The sequence below is a fragment of the Sinohyriopsis cumingii genome, chromosome 5, assembly GCF_028554795.1.
Source record: "Sinohyriopsis cumingii isolate HCF-2022 chromosome 5, ASM2855479v2, whole genome shotgun sequence".
In the NCBI taxonomy this organism is placed as follows: domain Eukaryota; kingdom Metazoa; phylum Mollusca; class Bivalvia; order Unionida; family Unionidae; genus Sinohyriopsis; species Sinohyriopsis cumingii.
The window spans coordinates 9,706,024-9,728,605 of NC_142965.1; the positions used below are offsets into that span (position 1 = coordinate 9,706,024).

Genomic DNA, 22,582 nt, shown 5'->3' on the forward strand with positions numbered 1-22,582 from the left:
TCAGGCGTAACTACACCTCTTCATCTCCACAATAAAACGTCAGCGAAATATTTAATATTGTTCATAAACATTAGGTTCCTAATTGTTGCTTCCATACACGTCTGACTTATGCAAATATATTTTTAAATGAAGAAAGGACATATAATATCATACATATCCAAAAATCATTTAAAATCGAAATCACATTTTTATTATTTGGTTTTTCTCTTAACTCGATTAATGATAAAGGAAAATAAGACAATACACATATATCAAGCAGAATGTGGCAAAAGACTATTAAAACATGTATTATTTCAGAATAATATTCAAAGGGCTTTTTTCCTTTAACGGGGTTTTATTAGAGCAGTTTTCTTGAGAGTTATTATTAATAACTTTAAATAAAATATGTCTTTTATGTTATTGTTTTATTGGTAGCTAACCAAAACGGATCAGAAGCTTTACAAACGCCGAGATCGCCATGATATACCGAGAGCAAAGTTGATGGTTGATGTCGTTGCCCAAAATGTGCTCCAGTCAATATATTTACTTGTCTCTTTATTGTATTAGCTTTGATATTAAATAGTATTCAGCTGGGTTATATGTGATAACTTTAGTCATTCAGATTTCTTATATTTCACTAAAGTTACAGATTTGACGGCAGTTCAAATGACCATTATTCAAATGGCTTTCTAGCATCTGATAGAAAAGACCGTGGACATTCCGATTGCCAGAGGCACCAAACGGGTAGTGAATGTCCCCAACTAAGAAAAGCGACACTTACACTGTAGGAAAATAAATCAAATTCTTTTCTGCCACCTTTCTTTAGTAAATAAAATTAACATTTTCAAAGAACGATATTCTCACAAATTCAGACAGAGTAGAAAATACGAGAGTAAAGTTTTGTCTGGCTAAAGCAATAACACTGTCAATAATCGTTATGTGGCAATGACGTAAACTTAATTACAAGCCAATTAGATTCTACTGAAGTTCTGCATGTATCTCCCCACCCCCCACCCACCCGCCAGATTTCATAGAATTATGTTATTTGGAATGTGTCGGTCTAATTTTATTACCGCAAGAGAATTTTTTATGTTAAAATAACTTGAAAATTCTTCATTTTATTGATCTTCTGCTGTAAGAAGGACAAATGAAACGCATTGAAAACGGGAACTACGATGTTTCAATCTTCTATGGCTTTAGTGCAATCTTTTCCACCGTCCACATTTAGAATATTAGTATACACTCATCGTTTTAGGTAGACAGTACCACTTTTGACACATCTTTCCCAAAGACTTCAGCTATGACTAGCTTAACGTATTAACCCCTGGAGAGTTTTGTCATTTTTGCACGAAAGGCGAGTAGGAAACACTCTTTGGGGACCACTTCTGAATACATCCAAATAAATCTGCTTCCAAGAGATTTCGTTTAGTCTGATGCCTAGTTGTGCTAGAAACGTCATTTTTCATTGGCTATTTCTCTCGCGCATGTGAAGAAGGTTAAAAGTTGGAGTTGTTTGTTTGTTTTTGTGTTGTTGGGTTTTTTTTTGGTGCTTATTGGACCCATCATTTTCGTGTCCTGGCCACTTTATACTCCAAATCCCCAGCTTATCCTACTTTTTGCAAAGATTCGCCTGTCTGTGTGCAGTTCAGACCGGTTTGCCTTAGATCTGAGGCCAGAAAGTCTAAAATCAGGACACATGGTCCGATTCTGACAACGGGCGAATTTTGGTATAAAAGAATAGGGTCACAAAAATAAGTTTTTCCCTCTCTATTTTGTAATGCGAGTAGAAAGTCTAGATTATCTGGTATCATTGTAGAGCTACTTCTATCTGCTTTTCTGTAATACCACCCACTTTGGTGTAACTTCATTGACCTTGACATTACAGAGCTCTGAAGTAAGGTACTACCTCCTGACGCACAAACGTAGAGCAAAGGATGAATGAGTTAACACTGACGAATGAATGATACTTTTTTTGAAAGAAGGGCAATCCTCGCAGCTTTCGCTACATTCAATTAATCACTCGTGACACTTTGGAAACGAGAAAAAAAATTCGAAGGAGACAAATTTTTAAACAAATACTATTATACTGAGCCGAGTGTTCTAATCTGTCAATTATACAGTCAGAATAACACTCAGAATCCTAGTACCGTAAAAAAACACAGTCTTAATAACACTCGGAATGCTAGTACCGTAAAATAACACAGTTGTAATGACACTCGGAATCCTAGTGTTGTAGCTGGAATAACTCATTTCAGAAGAGTGGCTGCTGTATTGGGGTCTCAATACTGCTGTTGTCGTAGCATAGACTAGTAGCCTCCCATACAGCGTCGGCGCTCTCGCTATGATGTGTTTGGTGCATGATTGAGTTCGTCCGTCCCGTCTCGATGCTGGGACTGAATAAAATATAATAACACGTATATATGTATATAGGTTCAAACACGTATTGCTATACATTATTATTATGGCTAGGGTCAGTATAATATATACATTTCAGCACACATGTGAACAGTTAATAAAATGTTCTATAGGATTAAAAAAGGGCTTTAATAAATAAACTTCTTACAAGAAGAAGAAACAATCTGGATGTATTCATGATATCCATGAAACTATAGATTAATAAAAATTGATTTAATGAAAGAGATATATCTTCAAAGCTGAATGTACAAATCTAATCAACAGAAGTGACATAGGTAGCCATGAGAAACTTCATTTAATTCCTTTCGCTACAGCATCTTACACAGCTTTATTTACAACATCCCAGAAAGATTTCTCTACAGCATCTTATACAACTTTCTCTACCGCATCTGACACAGCTTTCTCTACAGCATCTGATACAGCTTTCTCTGCCGCATCTTATACAGCGTTCTCACAGCTTTCTCTACAGCATCTTATACAGCTTTCTCTACCGCATCTTATACAGCTTTCTCTACAGCAGTTTATACAGCTTACTCTACAACATCTTATACAGCTTTCTCTACATCATCTTATACAGCTTTCTCTACAGCATCTCATACAGCTTTCTCTTCAGGTTCAAATAGCACTAGTTGAAATGATACTTTTCCTTATAACTGAGAAAATGTCAGGATGACTGCAAACAAAAAATAAAATCTGGCCACGTAGAGTTGATGTTAATCATGACTATAAGGGCACGCATTCTTTGAGACTTAGTCTGGTCTGAAATAAATTCTGATCATTCTAGAATGTCCCTTGGCACACAGTGGGCTCGTTTGGGGATGCAAATTCACACTACCATAATTGACAAGGATCAAATAATCTGATGGCCGTTAACTACTGGTGTGCAGCAACTTAAAACAGCAGTGTGTCTTATTTTCAAAGAATTACTGACCGACAAGCACAACCCAAGAGGAGACTGTATCCCTTTACGTGAGAATATAATATTATAAAAGTACAGAGGGTATATATAATGTCAAAAGCTACACCAATTGATACGCATAGTAATTTGAAAGGACTAATGAGTGTAGCTAATGCTGAAATTAAATTGCCTGAGCAATGGTGTCTTTGAAACATAACAAAAAGATTATATAACTCTTTCGTCTTAATAGGTCCAAAATACGTTATGTAATGTTTCGAATACGCACCCCGAAGACTCGGAATAAATTATTCGAGTTAGGGATCGTGTTTGAAAATAATGTATGTAAATTCGTCGAAGCATATAACAAAAAGAGAGAAAAGTCATTATATGATAGTGTGCAAGAAATGTTTAAGTCGCTGACCTAGTGATGACCACATTGTAATGACAACTGACATTGACATCGAGAACAGCAATGAACTTCAATCAGAAATATACTTTTGACAATAGTATAGAAATGTCATGGTCCGCACCTTATGTGCAAGAGGTATACTAATAATAATGGTAGTCTCTCGAGTCGAGGAAGACAAGTTGTGCGATCTCATTCAACGGTGGACGCGCATGTGGCTCCTGAATCCAAATTCCGATGCACACAGGCGGTTGCAGGTGGGGCATGGGACACCGGTGGTTGGTGGTATTTGTGATACAGTTCTGTGACGTCTCTCCCGAGTTGCAGCAAGACGCTGGCGGCGGTCATCCTCAAAGGTGGAACAGGCTTTTCTGGTCAGCGCTCGCCAATGGCTTCTATCTAAGGCAGCGAGCTCGAGCTGGCGGGGTTGGAGGTCTGTCCATTTGATGTTCATCTTGAGGCTGTCTTTATACCTCTTATGAGGGCGGTCTTGGTTTCGGTTTCCATGGGCTAGCTCGCCATAGAACAACTGCTTTGGGATTCTGCTTTGATCCATGCGGATGACATGGCCAGTCCAACGAAGCTGGGCCTGGATTAGTTTGGCTTCGATGCTTGTTGTGTTGGCTCTGTCAAGGACTTCCTGGTTGGTGATTCGGTCCTGCCACTTGATCCGCATAATGGATCTCAGGGAGCGATGGTGGAATTGTTCCAACTGACTGATATGTCTTCGGTAGAGTGTCCACGTTTCACAGCCATACAAGAGAGACGTGAGGACAACTGCATTGTACACTTTCATCTTTGTTGACAGGCGTATGTCCTTGTGCTGCAAAACCTTGGTTCGAAGTCGTCCGAGTGCTTGACTGGCTTTTTGGATCCTCGCAGTGATTTCTTTGTCCAGGGAGCCGTCACTAGATATTGTGCTGCCAAAGGTATTTGAAACTGTCCACATTCTTCAGCTGCGTGTCGCCAATGGTGATACAGGGTTGTGAGGGGACAGTGGTTGGGGCGGGCTGGAAGAGGACTTCTGTCTTTCCTAGGCTGATTGTGAGTCCAAATAAGTTGGAGGCTTCAGAGAATCTGTCCATGATTGCCTGTAGGTGAGTCTCTTCATGGGCCATGAGGGCACAGTCATCTGCAAAGAGTGCTTCAATGATGAGTCTTTCTAGCGTCTTTGTTTTTGCAGCTAGGCGACGGAGATCAAACACTGATCCATCCAGGCGATACCTAATGTAGATGCCAATGTCAAGGTCACGGATGGCATGGAACAGTACCTGTGCGAAGAAGAGGTTGAAGAGTATCGGAGCAAGTACACAGCCCTGTTTGACACCATTAGATATTGGGAATTTCTCAGAGGGTTCACCGTCTGAGAGAATCTCTCCAGTCATGTCAACGTGGAGGAGCCGAATGAGGTTGGTAAACTTCTGAGGACAACCAAGTTTCTTGAGTACTACCCACAGTGCGTCTCTGTTGACTGTATCAAAAGCCTTTGTCAGGTCCACGAAGACAGCATACAGATTCATGTTCTGCTCAATGCACTCCTCTTGGACTTGTCTCACTGTGAAGATCATGTCAACGGTGCTGCGGTCTGGGCGAAAACCACACTGAGACTCGGGGAGGTTATCTTCTGACACTGCCGCAATAAGCCTGTTGAGGATGATGCGAGCAAGTATTTTGCCAGCTATGGACAGCAGGGAGAGGTGTACAAACGGATCTACAACACCGCAGAAGAGAAACAGTGCAGACAATGGGAGAAGTTCTCCGAAGCCGTTTCTAAATCCTAATAATCAAAAACCACAGCTGAGATATACAAGCACTCGAAGACATTTGCTATTGCAGGATACACCCATACAATATCTGGCCGTATTCGAGTGGATGCATTAGGCATTGACGTGTCATTTGCGTTCATCTGAGCCGACACCAATTTGAAAGCAATCCTATTCACACTCCCCCTAAAAATGGTTTGTCGCTTGACGAACTCCGTAAAATCCTAATATAAATTCTATATTTTGGCCTACGGATTCATATACTGTCGTATGCCAATGAGAAGATAAACCGAATGCGACTGGAAAAATGGACCAGTTTAACAATGATGCTCGTATACAGAAAGTTAATTGGCATTCGGACACAATTATTGCAAAAATGTGTGCTTTGAAAACGTGGTCTCTGCTGCAGAACATGCCATATATCGATTTATTCATTATATACGTCTATATAACACCAGTAAATCAACCCAAACAATTCGCGCAAGAGTGTGGAATAAACATATGAAACGGTATGAGAAAGGGAGTTATTCTTGCACTATTAGGACTCTAAGTTGATCCGCATCCAACCATGAAGTAACTTCGAAAAACAGCAGCGATGGGGTGTTATTGGCGCCGTAATCACGCGTGAGGTTGTTGATGTACGAGATCGCTGTCGTATCTCAGCTGTTATCGCCTTCGTGAATGATCGTAAACGATTACAAGTCCCTGAGTTTAAGTTACACAAGCGAGTATGTGATTTCTTTGATTTTCGGGCATATATCCTACAAGCGTACGAACCAAGCAGCAAAGCCATGAAGCACATTTCAAACATGCGTCTGAAAATCATATTAACATTACGGCAGGCGGGCACCTCCAGGTTCAAATGAACGTCACTATTTGCTTTGTGGACTTTATTGTGCCGCTTTCGCAGGTTACAAAGATGTGTTTAATATTATGTGAGGACACCTTTACAGATGTGCCCGTGTGATCTTGAGCCGGCAAGAAACCGAGGCCATCAGTGATTGAATCAACAAAGGATTTTCAATATTCTCAGAAAGTTTGACGATTGCACCAAGAAGGTCTGAGATAGACTCTTTCTTGCATGTGTGGAAGTTCACGGTGCTATTTGCCTGTTTAAGATTGATCCGGTTAAACTCCAACGGTAGCTCCTGTATCCCACATCTGGAAATCTGAACGATTAACCATGATATCGTTGTTTATGGGTTTACTTTAAACAGTGGTCGTCTGCTGATTGACTATCTACACGTGCAGGCAAGCAGACTGGTGTATCCCCTGGTCTTGTCACTCGGTCCAGAGACGTGACAGACCCGCTAGGTTTACTATTACATGTGGATAAAAGAGTTTCCCAGAATAGTGTACCGGCACAGCATCTGCGATGGTAGGAAATTTCCATTTTACGTTATATGCATGTAGTCACAACGTAACAGCTGTTTTACGACCATAACTTTTACTGGGCGGAGTCAGTGAGAAACCTTAGCGTAAATTGATGCCAGAATTCGGAAAGATTATTCTGAAAGTCCCTGATATCATATGTGCGGCCTTCAGATACCTGAATGTTCCCTTGGAAAACCCCATGCATTTTTGCTACATTATTCTTAGATATGACGGAGCAACAGATCCGCCATTGTTTTGTTGCTTTAAGGATTCAGTTGAGAATATTACTAAATCTTTCTAGATGAGAACAAGATGGGTTCGACAACAGCTCTCCTCGCCCAAAGACACGATTATGAACCACGATGACATGCGCTACTTTTCTGAGGTCACTCATTATTCGATCTGTGAAGGAGCTTTCAGTTCCACCTTGACTTGAAGTTCCAAAGATTGTGATCACTGCCACAACACTGGCACAAAGGAGACGCACAAAGCCCATGCAACACACAAATATGAATTGACTCTAACAAAAGAATTCTGGTTGTGCTTCATAACCTGCGCTGGTATCATGATCACTTTATCATGCAAAGAATCGTAACGGCATCAAACGCTGAAATGAGGGCCGTTCCCAACAATATAGAAAAATAAAATACATGACATTTCAGTTGTACATGGACAATCTTGTCAATACTCTTTCGGCGGAAGTCCACATTCGCTATATCGATAGCAATTAGTGGAGCTGGAGGCGCTGGTGAAACTATGTCATTACGACTGAATTAACCAATACGTGTCTATTCGGATGTTAAAACGATTACAATGGCTGAGTTAGAAATGGCGCTGACTGAAATAGAAAATCATCGATGACTCCGCGCATAGACAAAGAACCGGAGCTTTACCGACCCAAAACAGGTAGCTAATTTACATAGTGTATTTATCTGCGGTATCGCGATACAGGGCGCCTCATGGATTACCATCGTACGGAAAACCCCAAGTAGTTAAAAGTCTGGTTATAGAAGTGGTTTATGGATTGGGAGCTGTGTTAGTCAGCCAATATTATACCGCTAGTATCAATCTCCTCAAGTTTTATCACATACATACACACACCCATACAGGCAGTGGAGAGAAACGAGTGATCTGCAAAGACATTTGCCAAAGTCCACTCCGATACCTTATAATATTATTCCAGAATTTTTAAAGACGACACTCTTTCTATCATACATGATTGTAACAAGCTCTCAATCACAGAAAGAAATGCAGGGGTAAAGAAAACATTCCTTCAACCCCTTCGAAAAGAAATACACCTAAAGATTTTCTTAATGTGGTTTTTAACAGCACAATAATACACGAATTTTAATTAATGCCAGTGCAATCAATCTCCGCCCATTTTGTTAGTGATGGACGTTGTGTGGGTCTGATGTCACCGGTTTATTAAGATGTGCAATTTTGCTGCATGCAGATCTTTCCGGAACGTACCTGTATAAAGTTTAGACGATTACCGGTGTTTGGTAACAGCCATATCTAGTGCGAAATTCAAATCAGCTACAGCACCACATAGGGTTGTGCTATTCCACGTGGCCTTAGAAGTCGGCAAACAGAGGATTATCCGAAAATAGTATCTACACATCTCCAAAAGGACCCTTCAGCCGGCGGTAGCTTAACAGCTGCGACAAATACCGGTAAATGTTCATCGATGTATGCAAACAATATTTTCTACTCATTTTTGTAGGTTTTATAGAAAAAGCGATAAAACACCAATGTCATATAGGTGTGGGGTTAATTTATCGGCTTAATACCGCGGTAGCTAACCCGGATTAATCTGATGATAGGACTTGAACTGCTACCCCTTTCGGTCGTTGGCATGGCACGCTTCCTAAAGAATAAATAGGTTGAATGTTGGACTAATCTTGTGTGTTTACCTAATTATATTCTAAATAACACAATATGTTAATTGCAGTTTAATTATCTTAAATTGAAATTTTCCTGCGTACCCTAATTATATCTTTCTGTAAAACAGAGTTTAGCTATTTGAAAAAAAGAATCTGCAATGGCTTTCATTACGTAAGAAGAGTTTAGAGATAACGCAGATCTTATATGTCAGAGTGTTACAATTCAAAACTCTTGCGACGTTCAATATTCAAAGTACATGTGTGCGTGTGTGTGTGTTGTTATTGTTGTAGGGTTTAACGCCATTTTTCAGCACACGATAGACTATACATGGCGGCCAGTATTAATGGTGGAGGAAGAACCCGGGAAAACCCCGGAAGGAACCACCGACCCTCGAGAAGCTACTGGCAAGCTTTCTCACATACCCACATTGGCCGAATCCGAGGTGTGTGTGTGTGTGTGTGTGTGTGAGAGAGAGAGAGAGAGAGAGAGAGAGAGAGAGTATAATACTGAAGCTTTCAAACAACTTCATGATATTTTTAAATTTCCTTCAGTACCTTATAAGATTACCGTTTATCTCGGGATAAAAACTAGATAAAAGGAAAAACATTTGTCTGTAACACGATGTCAAATGCATGTTGAAATAAAAACAAAATGCCGATAGCCTTCAACATAAGCCTTAAACTGCTTAATAATACCGATTTAACTTAATACTTCATATGTATGGACATACGTTCATTCTTGATTGTCCATTTTTATCAAGTGTACCAAAAGAGAAATACAGTTATAGGTAACAATACTTTGACACCAAGATCGTCGACGTACCAAATTTCAGGCTATAAATATAAATGTATATATATTTAGCTGCATCAAATTTTACTCAGAGTAAATATTGCCACCGCAAAGTGCAATCCTGCCTTTGGTACGGAACTGGAAGTACAAAAGAAATTTGTTGGTAATGGTCTTTGATTCGCCGTATTCATCAAATTGACATGACAATGAGGGTTACTCGGATCTTATTGTTGTAGATTCAGAAATATAATATGGAAACGGTTTGTCAGCAATCTTGTTAGCAACGTTGAGGCGTTGCCAGATTTCATATTTCCTTTGCATCTGGCTCCGTAGTCATGCCAGTGAGAATTTTAATGCACAACAAAAAGCTAAGATTCGAAAGTTCAAAATAAAAAGCAAGTTTAGAGACCCTTAAGTCAATGAAATTTGTATGCTTGTACAGATACGAACAATATGATAATGCCGAACTTTCATTGATTCTAAATTAACTTGAAGCACAGTTATAGAAGATTAAAATGTTGCAGTTTGAGTGTATTCAATATTTGTTCTGAGAAACTTTCTTGACTGCAGGATCTGCACATCAATGTTTTCCCTTCAAAGTAAACAAACCAACAAAACCCAAAACATCAAAACGCTGACTAAAATATAGGTAACTTCAAACTTGTACCTGTACAAAGTACATTACATTTTCCTGAAATCACACAGTGTTTGGTTTTAGATCATGAACTATGTTGCTGTTTGTTTTTTTTTTAAAGAAGAAAAGCTTCATATAAAATCCAATGTCAGAAAATTGTACTTGCCATGAACTTAATCTATGTTGACGGTATCTCAATCGTTTCCATGACAACTGCTTGTAGGTCTCATGCATTTTGCAGTAGCAACCAGTGAGTACGACAACAACTATCAATATGGCAGCACTGAGCGTACCGGCCACGACGTAGAGGTTGTGTTCATGTCTTAGTCCGGTCAGCTCACGACCTTCCAGAGGAGGGGCAAATATGTCCACTGAAATATGACAAACATTTCGTTAACATAATGAAGCTTATATTTCTGAGTGTCCATCCACTCTCATGCAACATATTTATTCATTTGAAAAATGGTATGCATACACTCGAATAAAAACATCTCATTCGTGAAAATTCAAGTATTTGATACCAAATTATAATAGTCTGAAGTAATATTTCGCCGTTTGGGAACTCATCAGTGGCAAGTATAAAGAAGTACAGATTAAAGGAATGTAAGAAAGAAATCACCCTTAATATAATTATGTTAATCTGTAGTTATAAATATGTACCGGCATCAGCCCAAGGTTTTACCTTTCATGAACATGCATAGCGTCAAGTGGGAATAATGCACTTTGGATAGCTTTAGGTCAGGAGGTATGGGAAACAATTCAGCAATATGTGCTTATTGTGAGCTTGTGAAAATGTCAATCCTGAGCCGCTGTTCCATCTGGTGCAAATGTTGCACTGGAGCTGTAGCGATACTGTAAATATTTTTCATTAACCTATCATAAACAAGCACACACACACACACACAAACACATTTTAAATATGTTAACAGTATGTTACACCTAAATATTTCGATACTTTATTACACTTCTCATCTTCATCGTTATGCTATCGTCGTTATCTTAATCAATGTTGTCATTATCACTGCAAGTTATTGTCACCACTTTTACCGCCAACAGGTGAGAAAATCGTTACCATCGTCATTATTATCATCTGTACCCTTTACTTACACATATATTCGCAGTGGACCCCAGCGAACGTGATGGGGCATACACATTCATATCCGTTGATGAGATCCAGACACGTTCCGTCGTTCACACAAGGGCTGGAGTGACACTCATTGATATGCTGAGTGCATGTTCGACCTAAAACAGAGAAGAAAGAATTAAGTAAGTAAAAAGGAGAGAAAAATCCAGCAACACCAACACAGCAGTCAACAGCTAACTGAAAGTGCTAGACCAATCCTAATTTGGGAAATTATAAATCTCGTATCACAGGAATACTCTGATCCCTGCAGAGTTTTTCGATATGGTGCTGTCTTTCACCTTGATATAAAACGGGTATGAAAACAACCAGCTAACTATATTCACATCGTAAAGATTGGCACAAACATACATTATATTTCATTAAACAGCTGTCAGAGAGGTGATGTAAATATTAATGATTTTAACGTGAAATTAACAATATCTGTAAAAAGAGATAATGAGTATTTGTTTGCAGGTTTAGATGGAGTAATGTCTGGTCACATAAAGATTTGTTATAAAGAGAACACGAGAGAATACAGACGTTTGATTTTTTTTCCAGCATCAAAAGAAATTTATTTATAGACATTTTAATAGTGAGAAAGCATGGAAATATAAAATTTGATGAGGGAAAAGAGCTTTAAAACAAATTAGTTAAGGATTTGTTGGTAAAGGAAAGCTTTGGACTCTTCTCATCTTGTCAAAGCTAATTGCGAGATATAATAACTCTCATCACAAATCAACACTCCTGATTCCAGCTGAAAACAGATCAAGAGTGTGGATCAGTGGAGAGTGTGGATCAATGGAGAGTATGGATCAATGGAGAGTGTGGATCAATGGCTGCCTAAAAACTATTACTTTTAAAACTCCTAAATCTGTAATGGATGAAATAATCAGACAATATTTGCAAACGACTGCCTGTCTAACTTTTCCGAGGACTAGTCTAAATCAAGTAAATAATACCAGGTCATCCAAATTTTATGATGCAACATGGTAGAGGGAAAAATTGCTAGCAAGATTTATCTTTGTGTATGACAAACAAGTTGACATATTCGAAGTCAAACAGATTTTGAAAACAACGGACGGAAGTCGTAAAGCAAAAAAGATATGATGAACAATTTACGAGTTGGAAACGCGCTATCGTTGAAACTCCGGCCATTAAATGAACAAGCAGTCATTATAATGATATTAACAGTGTCATGACCTGCTATGATTTTACTGTTGAAATAGTTTAAGAATTTTTATCGTCACTGATACCGTGTCTATATCTTTGATCCAATTTGTTAATAACAAATTCATTAATGCCACAGCGTGATCAGACATGAAACGAACAATTTGGTCATTACTGTTAAACAACCATTGTATCACTCTAACCATATTTGTTTTTATTAATTTCTAACCTGAGAATTTGTACCTCTTTTTTCCTAGATACTTGTACTGGTTCCCTTTGTACAAATAGAGGTTCTGTCTCTTTACCAGGGCGTACGCCTGCAAAAACCGTTGCTTTTCTATGTGTCATTTTCATTTGCCCAAAAAGTAAAGTTTCATTTTAGAGCTGATAATATAAAGTACAAATCCCTTACAAATCATGTCGTCAGAGACCGCAAAATGATCACATTTAAAGAACAACATGGCGATATTTTCTCGGCATACAATCCAATCCTAGAAAGGCTTTAATTTACTTTCTGGCTTATCAATATAATATACGAAGAGGCAAATGTCGATTGAAATTAAAAGCACGCAGTGCTCCTACTGTTGCCTACAAAGGCTACTGAGATTTACAAGGGTCAATCATCAACAAAGGATATTAAAAGAGTTGTAAATCTAATTGCAGTTGACTTTGTAAATGCACGCGGACATCTACCTGATGCAATTGGTACTCAAGAAATGCTGTAGCATCTGCAAAGTAGAATTGCACGGAATCTCTAGAGGAGAATGAATGCGCCTTCGGAGTTACCTTTTTTGAGAACTTCTGGACCAGAGAATAATAGCAGTTTTGCGTTGAAATGCAGGTATACAAAATTGTATTTTAATTCAAAAATCGCGTCGAATATAACATGTAATAACATTACAACCTACAAAAATTAAACCTGTTACAACTCACGAATCTAAGTTGTCATTGTTTATATATTAATAGCACATCTATATATGAAAAAGTACCAAGTATTCCACCTTGCGCTGGGTGTCCTGTGCTTACGTCAATGAATACGGCAAGAAGAACTCCCGAAAAAAGATCGGCAAGTGTGATGTTGCACACACTAGGGACAACACCAGTTACATCTTACGATGCTTATAGACAATAACGGTCTTACGTTGAGCTGCAAACATCTGACAAAATGGAACAAGAATCCGTAAAAGATTAAACGAGAATATAAATTTGTTGAGTGCGAGATCCAAGTTAAAAACAAAACTTTTAAGTATAAGATGCTTAGATTTGGTCTCACTATGTTTCCTTGACTAAAGAACATGCATATATGCACACACCTTATTAGTCCCTTTTATGATAAATGGAGAGCTATATGACATCCCTGATACACGAGCGTAGCACCATGGCACAGCTTGTGCATATCCCGGTCTACAGGCAAAATGCTTCCGAAATAAACGTAGTCAACCTTTACTGATTTTGGGTCACTGAGACGAAAGTGATGCTTAAAATTGTTGATTGGCTCTAGTTTTAATGATATGATACTGAGTCATTATACACGACCCTGGACTTGGAAATGGCGGAAGATAAGTGAGTTTAAAGGGAAGGGATCTCCATTTAAACCAGAAATGACTAAAATACATCTTTGACTTGATCTATGAATAAATCTATAAATCTATGACTGGGTTTGGAAAGTACTTGCTTTTAGGCAAAATATTGAATGACGCTATCTGTAGCTGGTATTGCATCATACATCTATGAACTGCATCATGTTATTCCTAAAAGTAATTGATGATGCAATCATAACTAAGCTTATATCACTCTGCTAAACAAATTGCCCAATATCAGCTTTAGAAATCATACAGTGTTGTGATCTCTTATTTGTCAGTGTTTGATTTTGCAAAGGGACACATTTATGTTTAGCCAAAGTGAGCAGAAATGCCCCGTACTTGTGTGAACAATGCAGATAACTTCTGCAATGTTCGTGGTGAAGAGACTTTTGCATCACAAAAGAGCAGCATAACCACTATGGTTAAGAAAGTGCATCACTTTTATTTTGGCTGCAGAATTGTAGATCAGGACAAGAGGTGGGCCCCACACATCCTTACAACACTTGTGCAAGAAATGTTCGCCAGTGGTTGAACAGGAAATGGAAATCTAAGCCCTTTGCAGTGCCAATAATTTGGAGATAGCCAGCAGATAATATCAGCAGTTGTTATTTATGCATGGTGCCTCCAGTTTGGGAGAGGTGTGTCAAAGAAGAAAAGGTAGACTGTGCATTATCCAAACATTCCATCAGCTATACGCCCAATACCCCACGGAGAAGAACTGCCGGTTCCTGATGCACCATAATCATTCTCACTTGAGTCGTCAGACGAGGAATAGGAAGAGGATGACACTTCTAGTCTTGAACCATCAATGTCACATGACCCATTTTTTCTCCCATCATCCTCCTCTGAACTACACATCATAACACATGGTGAACTGACTGTCCTTGTCATGGATTAGGAACTATCAAAGAGTAAGGCAGAGCTTTTAGGCTCCAGACTACAACAGTGGAATCTACTGGAGGGTTATGTTAGGGTTTCCATGTTCCGTGACTGTAAAAGTGATCTTGTCCCATTTTCCTTCATGGAAGGTGATCTTGTAGCCTGCAAAAACATCGATGGTGTGATGGCAGCCCTCAACATCATTCATGATCCAGATAAGTGGAGACTGTTCACTGATTCATTGATTACGAGTCTTAAATCTGTTTTGCTGCGTAATTGCCATATTTTGCTATCAATTCCGGTTTTTCATGCAGTCCATATGAAGGAACCCTATGAAAAAATGAAACAACTTTTGAGGTGCATAAATTATGATCATAATCAATGGCAGCCTTGTGGCGATTTGAAGGTTCTTGCTCTCTTGCTTGGTCTGCAGACTAGATACACAAAGTACTGCTGTTTTCTCTGCGGATTGGATAGTCGTGCGAGAGATTCCCACCACATCGAAAAAGTCTGGCCACACCCACAGTCATTGGAGCTTGGGAGGAAAAGTGTTCAGCATCCATCACTTGTTATATCAAGGAAGATTTTGTTACCACCCTGGCACATCAAGCTGGGTCTGATGAAGAACTTTGGCAAGGCCATGAAAAAAAACACAAGCAGCTTTCAAGTACCTCGGCGGAAAATTTTCAAGGTTAACTGAAGCTAAGATAAAAATAGATGTCTTTGTTGGTCGTCAGATTCGTGAACGTCTTCGAGATGATTCATTTGACCGTGCACTTCGTGGCAAGAAAGACTGCATGAAAATCCTTCCAGTCAGAGGCAACAAATTTTCTCGGAAACAACAAGGTAGACAACTGCAGCGAACTGGCGGAAAACCTCCTCAAAGCATACAAAAGCCTTGGTTGCAACATGTCACTAAAGATACATTTTTGCACTTTCATCTAGATTTTTTTTCTACCGAACTGGGGAGCAGTGAGCGACGATCCGGGCGAGCGATTTCACCAGGATATTTTAACAATGGAGACACGCTATCAGGTCAAATGAAGCCCATCAATGCTTGCATACTATTGCTGGACAGTGACAAGAGATGCTCCATTTAATAAATGCAAGAGACAAGCAAAGAAGCGACGAGTAAACACTGAATAAGGACTAAGGTATGTACTTATAGACACGTAATAGTTTTTTGCCTTTTGTTTCATAATACATTTAGTTATATAACCCTTATGCTGTTTTTTTAAAGTGTTATATAAACATGACAGGTGCAATATTATCATGTAAAGCCACCATAAACACATGAAAATACCTAGGTTTACAATTTATGATTAAAACTCTGCTATCTATACACTATACATAGACGTAAACTCTAAAAACTTAAATATCTTGGAAACAGTAGCCAATCGGTTGTTTTGATTATCATATTTGAATTCAGCGCATCAAAATCCATTATAAATTGCACATTTTATCTCCGAAGCTGACGACATCTAAAAGAGTGTAGACCAGTGAAAAATGGAAGCATAATGATCAGTGTTACCACATACTCTCTACCTCAGAAAAAAAAGAATATTTTACTGATCCATTTTATAAAAGAAATGGGGAAAATAACTCGATTTCTTTGCAGAAAATATATTTTTTGACGTTGATATAACTTCATTTCAGATGAGTACAATACAAGATATTCTACTGCATTAATGATAAGCACGAACAAATAGATGTTTTAATATATAATGTTTATTACAAGCTCGAAATATACTTGTACAAAGTGTAAGAGGGAACGAAATCAAAATGTGACAACAAAGTCAGTGTAGATGTTGAATATTTAGACACATTTTGCGATGTACATGACGAACCACAACGGATTAAAAAAAAAGATATATATTTGCAAGGACCTACTTAATCTTGTATTCTCTATGCTTGTTTGAAACCATCAATGTATACATTTATCTCAATCGACACAATCATACACACAAAAATAACTCAAAGGTATATCATTCGTGTTTCCTGGAGTCTTAACCCTTTAAACTACATTTCATAGCCACTTTCTTTCTAAGAATATTAATGGCAATTACGAGCAATTACAAAGCGGTTCATATAAGATGGAAATGTCATGAACGTTCGCAGTATGTACGGTTTTTGAAAAGATATACGGAAAGATTTCACGAGTCAGGTAGAAAAAAAAACACATTTCAAAATGTTTCGACTTCACACCTTTCTGTTATCCATTGTTTTCAAGCACGATTGTGATGCGAGTTAAAACTGCTGCTTAAAAATTGTTCAATATTTAATCACGAGTTTGTTCTACCTAAGAAATGTGTACTCATTCTTATAGAGTATTGCAGGTATGCAGTACTGTGGAGTGACACATAGCAAAACGTCATGTTAACTAAGTCTCAAGAGTTTCCAAATTTCATGTACAAAACTAAAAATGAAAATGCTAATACCTGAAGTAAACTTTTGGTTCTTTGAAGTTCGTTGATAGGCATTTCTCGATGGCAACTCTAGACTGCATAAGCGTACACTAGAGGGCCTACAATTTTATAAAAGTGTAATATCTGTTCATCCTGACGAGAGAGAGAGAGAGAGAGAGAGAGAGAGAGAGAGAGAGAGAGAGAGAGTAAAAGAAAATGGCATAAATATGGAAATACGGGTCTGGTTAACATAACAAGCGTCATATATACTTCCTACGTGGAAAACGAAAGTAGCTCCAAGCGTGATATCTCCACTGTTGATATAAAGATGTTATCGCCTCTGTGTTTATATAATTTTTTCCCACTGATATATTTCAACATATCACATGGAAATATTTAATAAAATATCATATCTGATATAAAGCATTTTGACAGATATGACGATATCTATAAGAAGTCCTTGTGAACTAGATTTGGCTATGATCGTTTAGACAACAACCATAGGAAACCGATACAGCATTATGTCTAACAAATAACACTGTATTAAACCTCGTCAATAACATTATTAGAAATCTTGCAGATTCGGGACAGAAATCTTACGCAAGTAGTATAAACTGTGTAAGTAGTATAAACTGTGTACAAAAACGAGTTAATACTCAATCACGTATGGCAATAGAGCATAATAACATGAGTGATGTTAAAACGTGGAGGTACAAATTGACAATAAATTATCAGCTTTTGAAGAGAGTAGTAGCACAAGAGCGAACATAATCTCAGTAAAAACAGATAGAAGAAAACAGGAGTAATCTTTTCTAAGCGCATTAATTATTAAGACAGAAATTCAGTAGTTCCATTACTGCTGTCGAAGACTGGCAACTTTTATGGGAAAAAGCAGATGAGATACAAACGTTCGACAGTATATGCAGCCAATTGGGAATAGGATAAACAGTGAGACAGATGCTTTGGACACTGACATGGAAAATGTATCGAAGAATATTACATTTATAATCACGGCTTGAACAGTTCTAGGGAGATTTCAAAAAGAAAAGTCAACAAAATCACCAGAAAATTAAAACGGCAATGCAAGACTGTGGCAAAAATAATGATATTAAGGTCTTTAAAAAAAATTACTTTTACTAAAACCTTGTGAACGATGCCAGCTAAAATGAGGATTTGACAGAGAAGACAAATAGAGAGAGAGGGCGTCAGACATAAAAATGAGTATTAATGAAAGCACGATTAGATCAGTCAAAACTACTTAAATTTTCTTCTATTAGAGATTTGACTGAAAAGATCAAACAGATAAAAGATGTAACCTTAAATGACTTTTACAACAAATTACTTGCTCAGGCTGAACAATTTAAAACAGATACGAAGTAATAATGATATTTTTTTTCCTTTAAAAGAAAAACATTGGTTCAGTGCATTTTAGCTATCTCAGATTAGAGAAGATGATGAAACAAATTAGAAAGATTTCATTTTTTGTTACATGTAAAATAGACTCTTGGTTATATTTACAGAACAAACATCTACAAAATAAATAATAATACAACTACCAATGGGATATTTGAGTAACCTTTTTATTTTGGTTTTATTCTAGCCAAATACCAGATCTATGCAAAATGATTAGATGGGCTGGCAGTTTGTTTCTAAAGATCACCTTAATTTTTAAAAATATATTGCAGCCAAATCTGAAAAACAGGAAACATTTATGCTGATGTTGTAACCATTATTCTACCAGTAATTAAGAAACGTGTGTTATAATTTAAATGCACGTTTTACAGCATGATGGGTATTATAGTTGATATGCGTTATGTATATTTAATTTATTTGTTTGCTTGTTAGTTGTTACGAGTCTATGCTCTTCAAATAAGTAACAGAAAAGAATGAAAACAACAAGCTTTGTAAAATTTAACAAATAATTTATTTCCCTAGAATACAAAGTGAAAAATGGGAAAAAAGAACTTACGGTATAGCGAATTAAATCTAAAGTATAATCCAATAATTAAAGACACAATTCCTATTAATAACACGTCCTGAATTAAACTGAGTTCAGTCCCGATGAGATTCAAAATTGAAGGAAATGACGCGTCTGTTATGGTCAGCGAAGTGCTGATGTGTCAACAGTCTCTTGTTGAATCTCATAAATAGTATTCCAGGTTTTAATTCAGTATAAATTCCAATGAATGTCTTTATCCAAGAATTTTGTCAGAAAACTTTTGCATTTTCAAAGAAAATAATTTAATAATTTGAAGAAAATAAAATTCAGCCCAAACTGGTCACAACATAATACAACTTAAAGTGTCAGATGTTACAGCACGACAGGTAAAATCCTTACAGTCACAAAATAATATAGTTCTCTGCTTGACCTCAGGTCATGTAAGCATTTTCTAAAAACAACCATTACCTAATGGAAAATAACCTTCTAGAATGATCTTAATGAGCCTTGTTTACTTACAGCACAATAACCTTTTAATTCAAAATGGGAATCTCCAAACCCCTGACCCCGATCAACATAATTACTCCTTCTTATTACCTGAGTAATAGTTTGGTTAATAAGCCAATACACATAGAGAATAAGGAAGCCATTTTAGTTGTTTACGTAAATGAAATTTAAAAAAATACAAAAGTCAATCAGGTCAATCGGAAATGAACTCGGGTTTTTGACAAAGTCAAGTCCAGCAAACAATGTTACATTGCAATAACACGTAATGATATAAAAATACTTTTGTAAATTTACAGACAAACAATTAAATTGAATATACATAACACTTTCCCTCATAAAGGAAAAGATCTGTGCAATAAAGTTTTCTTTTTACAATTAGTCAAATACACATGTGGTAGAAACAAACGATGAAACCTTATGAATGAAGTAAAGTATACATGAAACAATATATTTCTATAAACGTGAAAGTGCATCTGCTATTAAATTGTCTTTTCCCTTGATATGCCTCAATATTATGTTCTTGCAACAACAAACTCCACTTAATAATGTCTGATATTTCTTTTTTTTTTTTCTTGCCGATGAAAGTAAGGGATTGTGATCACTAAACACAATAATCGGAGAAGGAGCTGAACTAATGTAAATTTCAAAGTGTTGTAATGCCAATATCAAAGCCAAACATGCCTTCTCGATTGTGGAATAATTTCTCTGGTGCTTATTTAATAACTTAGAAAAATAGCACACTGGATGATCCACACCATTGTTATCTTTTTGAAGCAATACTACTCCAACCCCAACGTCATTTGCATCAACAAACAATTTAAATGATTGACTGAAATTTGGAGCTGTAAGAACTGGATTCACTCTTAAACTTGGCTTTTAACTAATCAAAAGCCTCCTAACATTTTTCAGACCAATGAAACTTGGTTTGTTTGCTCAATAAATTTGTCAGAAGTTAGGAATTATAGAAAAAATGGAACAAAATTTCCAATAGTATCCAGTTTTACACAAAAGTTCATCAGTTGTTTTTAACTGATAGGCACAGTTTGTCTTGACCTTAGCATCTATAGGTTTAACTTGTCCATGTCCCGAGAAATGTCCTTGAAATGTTACACTAGCACGGCAAAACTTACTTTTGCATAAATTAATTTTTAAACTTGCATCAGTGAGTCTGTCGAAGAATTTCCGAATTGTTGCTAAATGATCTTTCCAGGTGTCTTTCTAGATGGTGACGTTATCGATGTAAGCATCACATTTATCTAGACCAGATGTAATCATGTTCATTAAATGTTGAAAAGTACTTGGCGAACCGTTCATCCCAAACGGCATCATTTTATATCGATAAAGTCCATCTGGCATCACGAATGCCGAAATTTCCTTTGCCCTTTCCGTCAGTGGAATTTGCCAAAAATCTTTCAGAAGGTCAAATTTGGTGACCTACTTTGCATTTTCAATTTTAGCAATGCAGTCGTCGATTCTTGGTAATGGAAATGAATCTGTTTAGTCACACTGTTTGCCTTTCTATAATCAGTGCACATGCGGAAGGTATTATGTGGTTTAACATCTAGCACTTTCAAGTTGTATTATGTTGTGACCAGCTTGGGCTGAATTTGTTTTCTTCAAATTAATGAACTCTAGTGATTATTTTCTCTGGAAATACAAAAGTTCTCTGACAAAATTCTTGGATAAGGACATTCATTGAAATTTATACTGAATTCAAGCCTGGAATAATATTTCTGTGATTCAACAAGAGATTGTTGACACACCAGCACTCTGTATGCTTTGACAGATATGTCATCGCCTTCAGCTTTGGATCTCTTTTTGGATTTAATTCGCAATACCGTAAGTTCTTCTTTTTTCTCATTTTCACTTTGTATTTTATGGAAATAAATTATTTGTTAAATTTTACAAAGCTTGGTGTCTTTCACTCTTTTTTGTTACTTATGTTAAGAGCGTAGACTAGTGACATATAGTAAATCAGACACCATTACCCCAAATCTGTATCGATACTGATGGACGATTGTGTTGGTCTGATAGCACTTATTCATAAACTAGAGGAACCATTTCTTGACAAATCTGTTCGCATCATATAGGTATAGAATTTAGACCCGTATCGGTAGTTCTCATGTCTCTTGAGTTGCCGTTTATTGAAGGGTTCTTTTAGTAACATATACATAACATTTCAAGATCAAATTCTATGTTTGACGACTTGTAAATCCACGTGGAATAGCACAACCCCATGTCGTGTTGCCATTCTGAATTCGTGTTAGATATGGACTCGGGTCACAATTACTACTTCAGGCTCAGTACCCTGTCTACTTTTATAAAATGTTCTCCTCTCATTTTTCAACGAAGAGTTAGATATAGGAATTCTTCGTATTGATTTAAAGGTAATTATTTATTCTTTAGAATTTGAGCATTATAGTGTGTATTTCGGAGACAGTGCACTAAGCGACGAGGATTTAAAGCTGACCCGGAAATGAAGTTCTTGACCCATTACACATTGCTTTGTTTACAGTTCAGCCTCTCAAAAAAATGCCAGATAACCTATAACAAGAATTTCACCGTATGTTTATCTTTGAAGGTATTTTATACTAACATATGATGCTTGAGGATTTGGACGCAAGGGAAAGTTCATTGCTAAGAAACAAATGTAGGGATCATATAAGAAATCAATTGTGATCTGAGTCCATATGGCTGTTACCAAATGCCGATAAGTGTCTAAACTGCATGCAGGTGTGTTCCGAAAAGATTTGCTTGCAGCAAAATTGCACATATTAATGAGCAGGTGATATCATACCCATTAATAGATCAGCAGCGGTAACACATATTTGGGGTTC

The 22,582-nt window shown here is 37.3% G+C and overlaps 1 protein-coding gene across 1 annotated transcript in view; it reads right to left on the reverse strand.

Moving 5' to 3' along the window:
- Window positions 1–1,002: 1,002 nt before the first annotated feature.
- Window positions 1,003–22,582, reverse strand: part of LOC149798613 (uncharacterized) — a 163,083-nt gene continuing 141,503 nt past the window's right edge. Inside the window, exons 9-11 of the mRNA XM_089956951.1 lie at window positions 11,250–11,384; window positions 10,309–10,513; window positions 1,003–2,372 (exon numbers count right to left, since the gene is read on the reverse strand). Of these exons, the coding sequence (XP_089813077.1) occupies window positions 2,231–2,372; window positions 10,309–10,513; window positions 11,250–11,384 (482 nt within the window). The 3' untranslated portion in view covers window positions 1,003–2,230. The remainder of the gene's footprint in view (window positions 2,373–10,308; window positions 10,514–11,249; window positions 11,385–22,582) is intronic.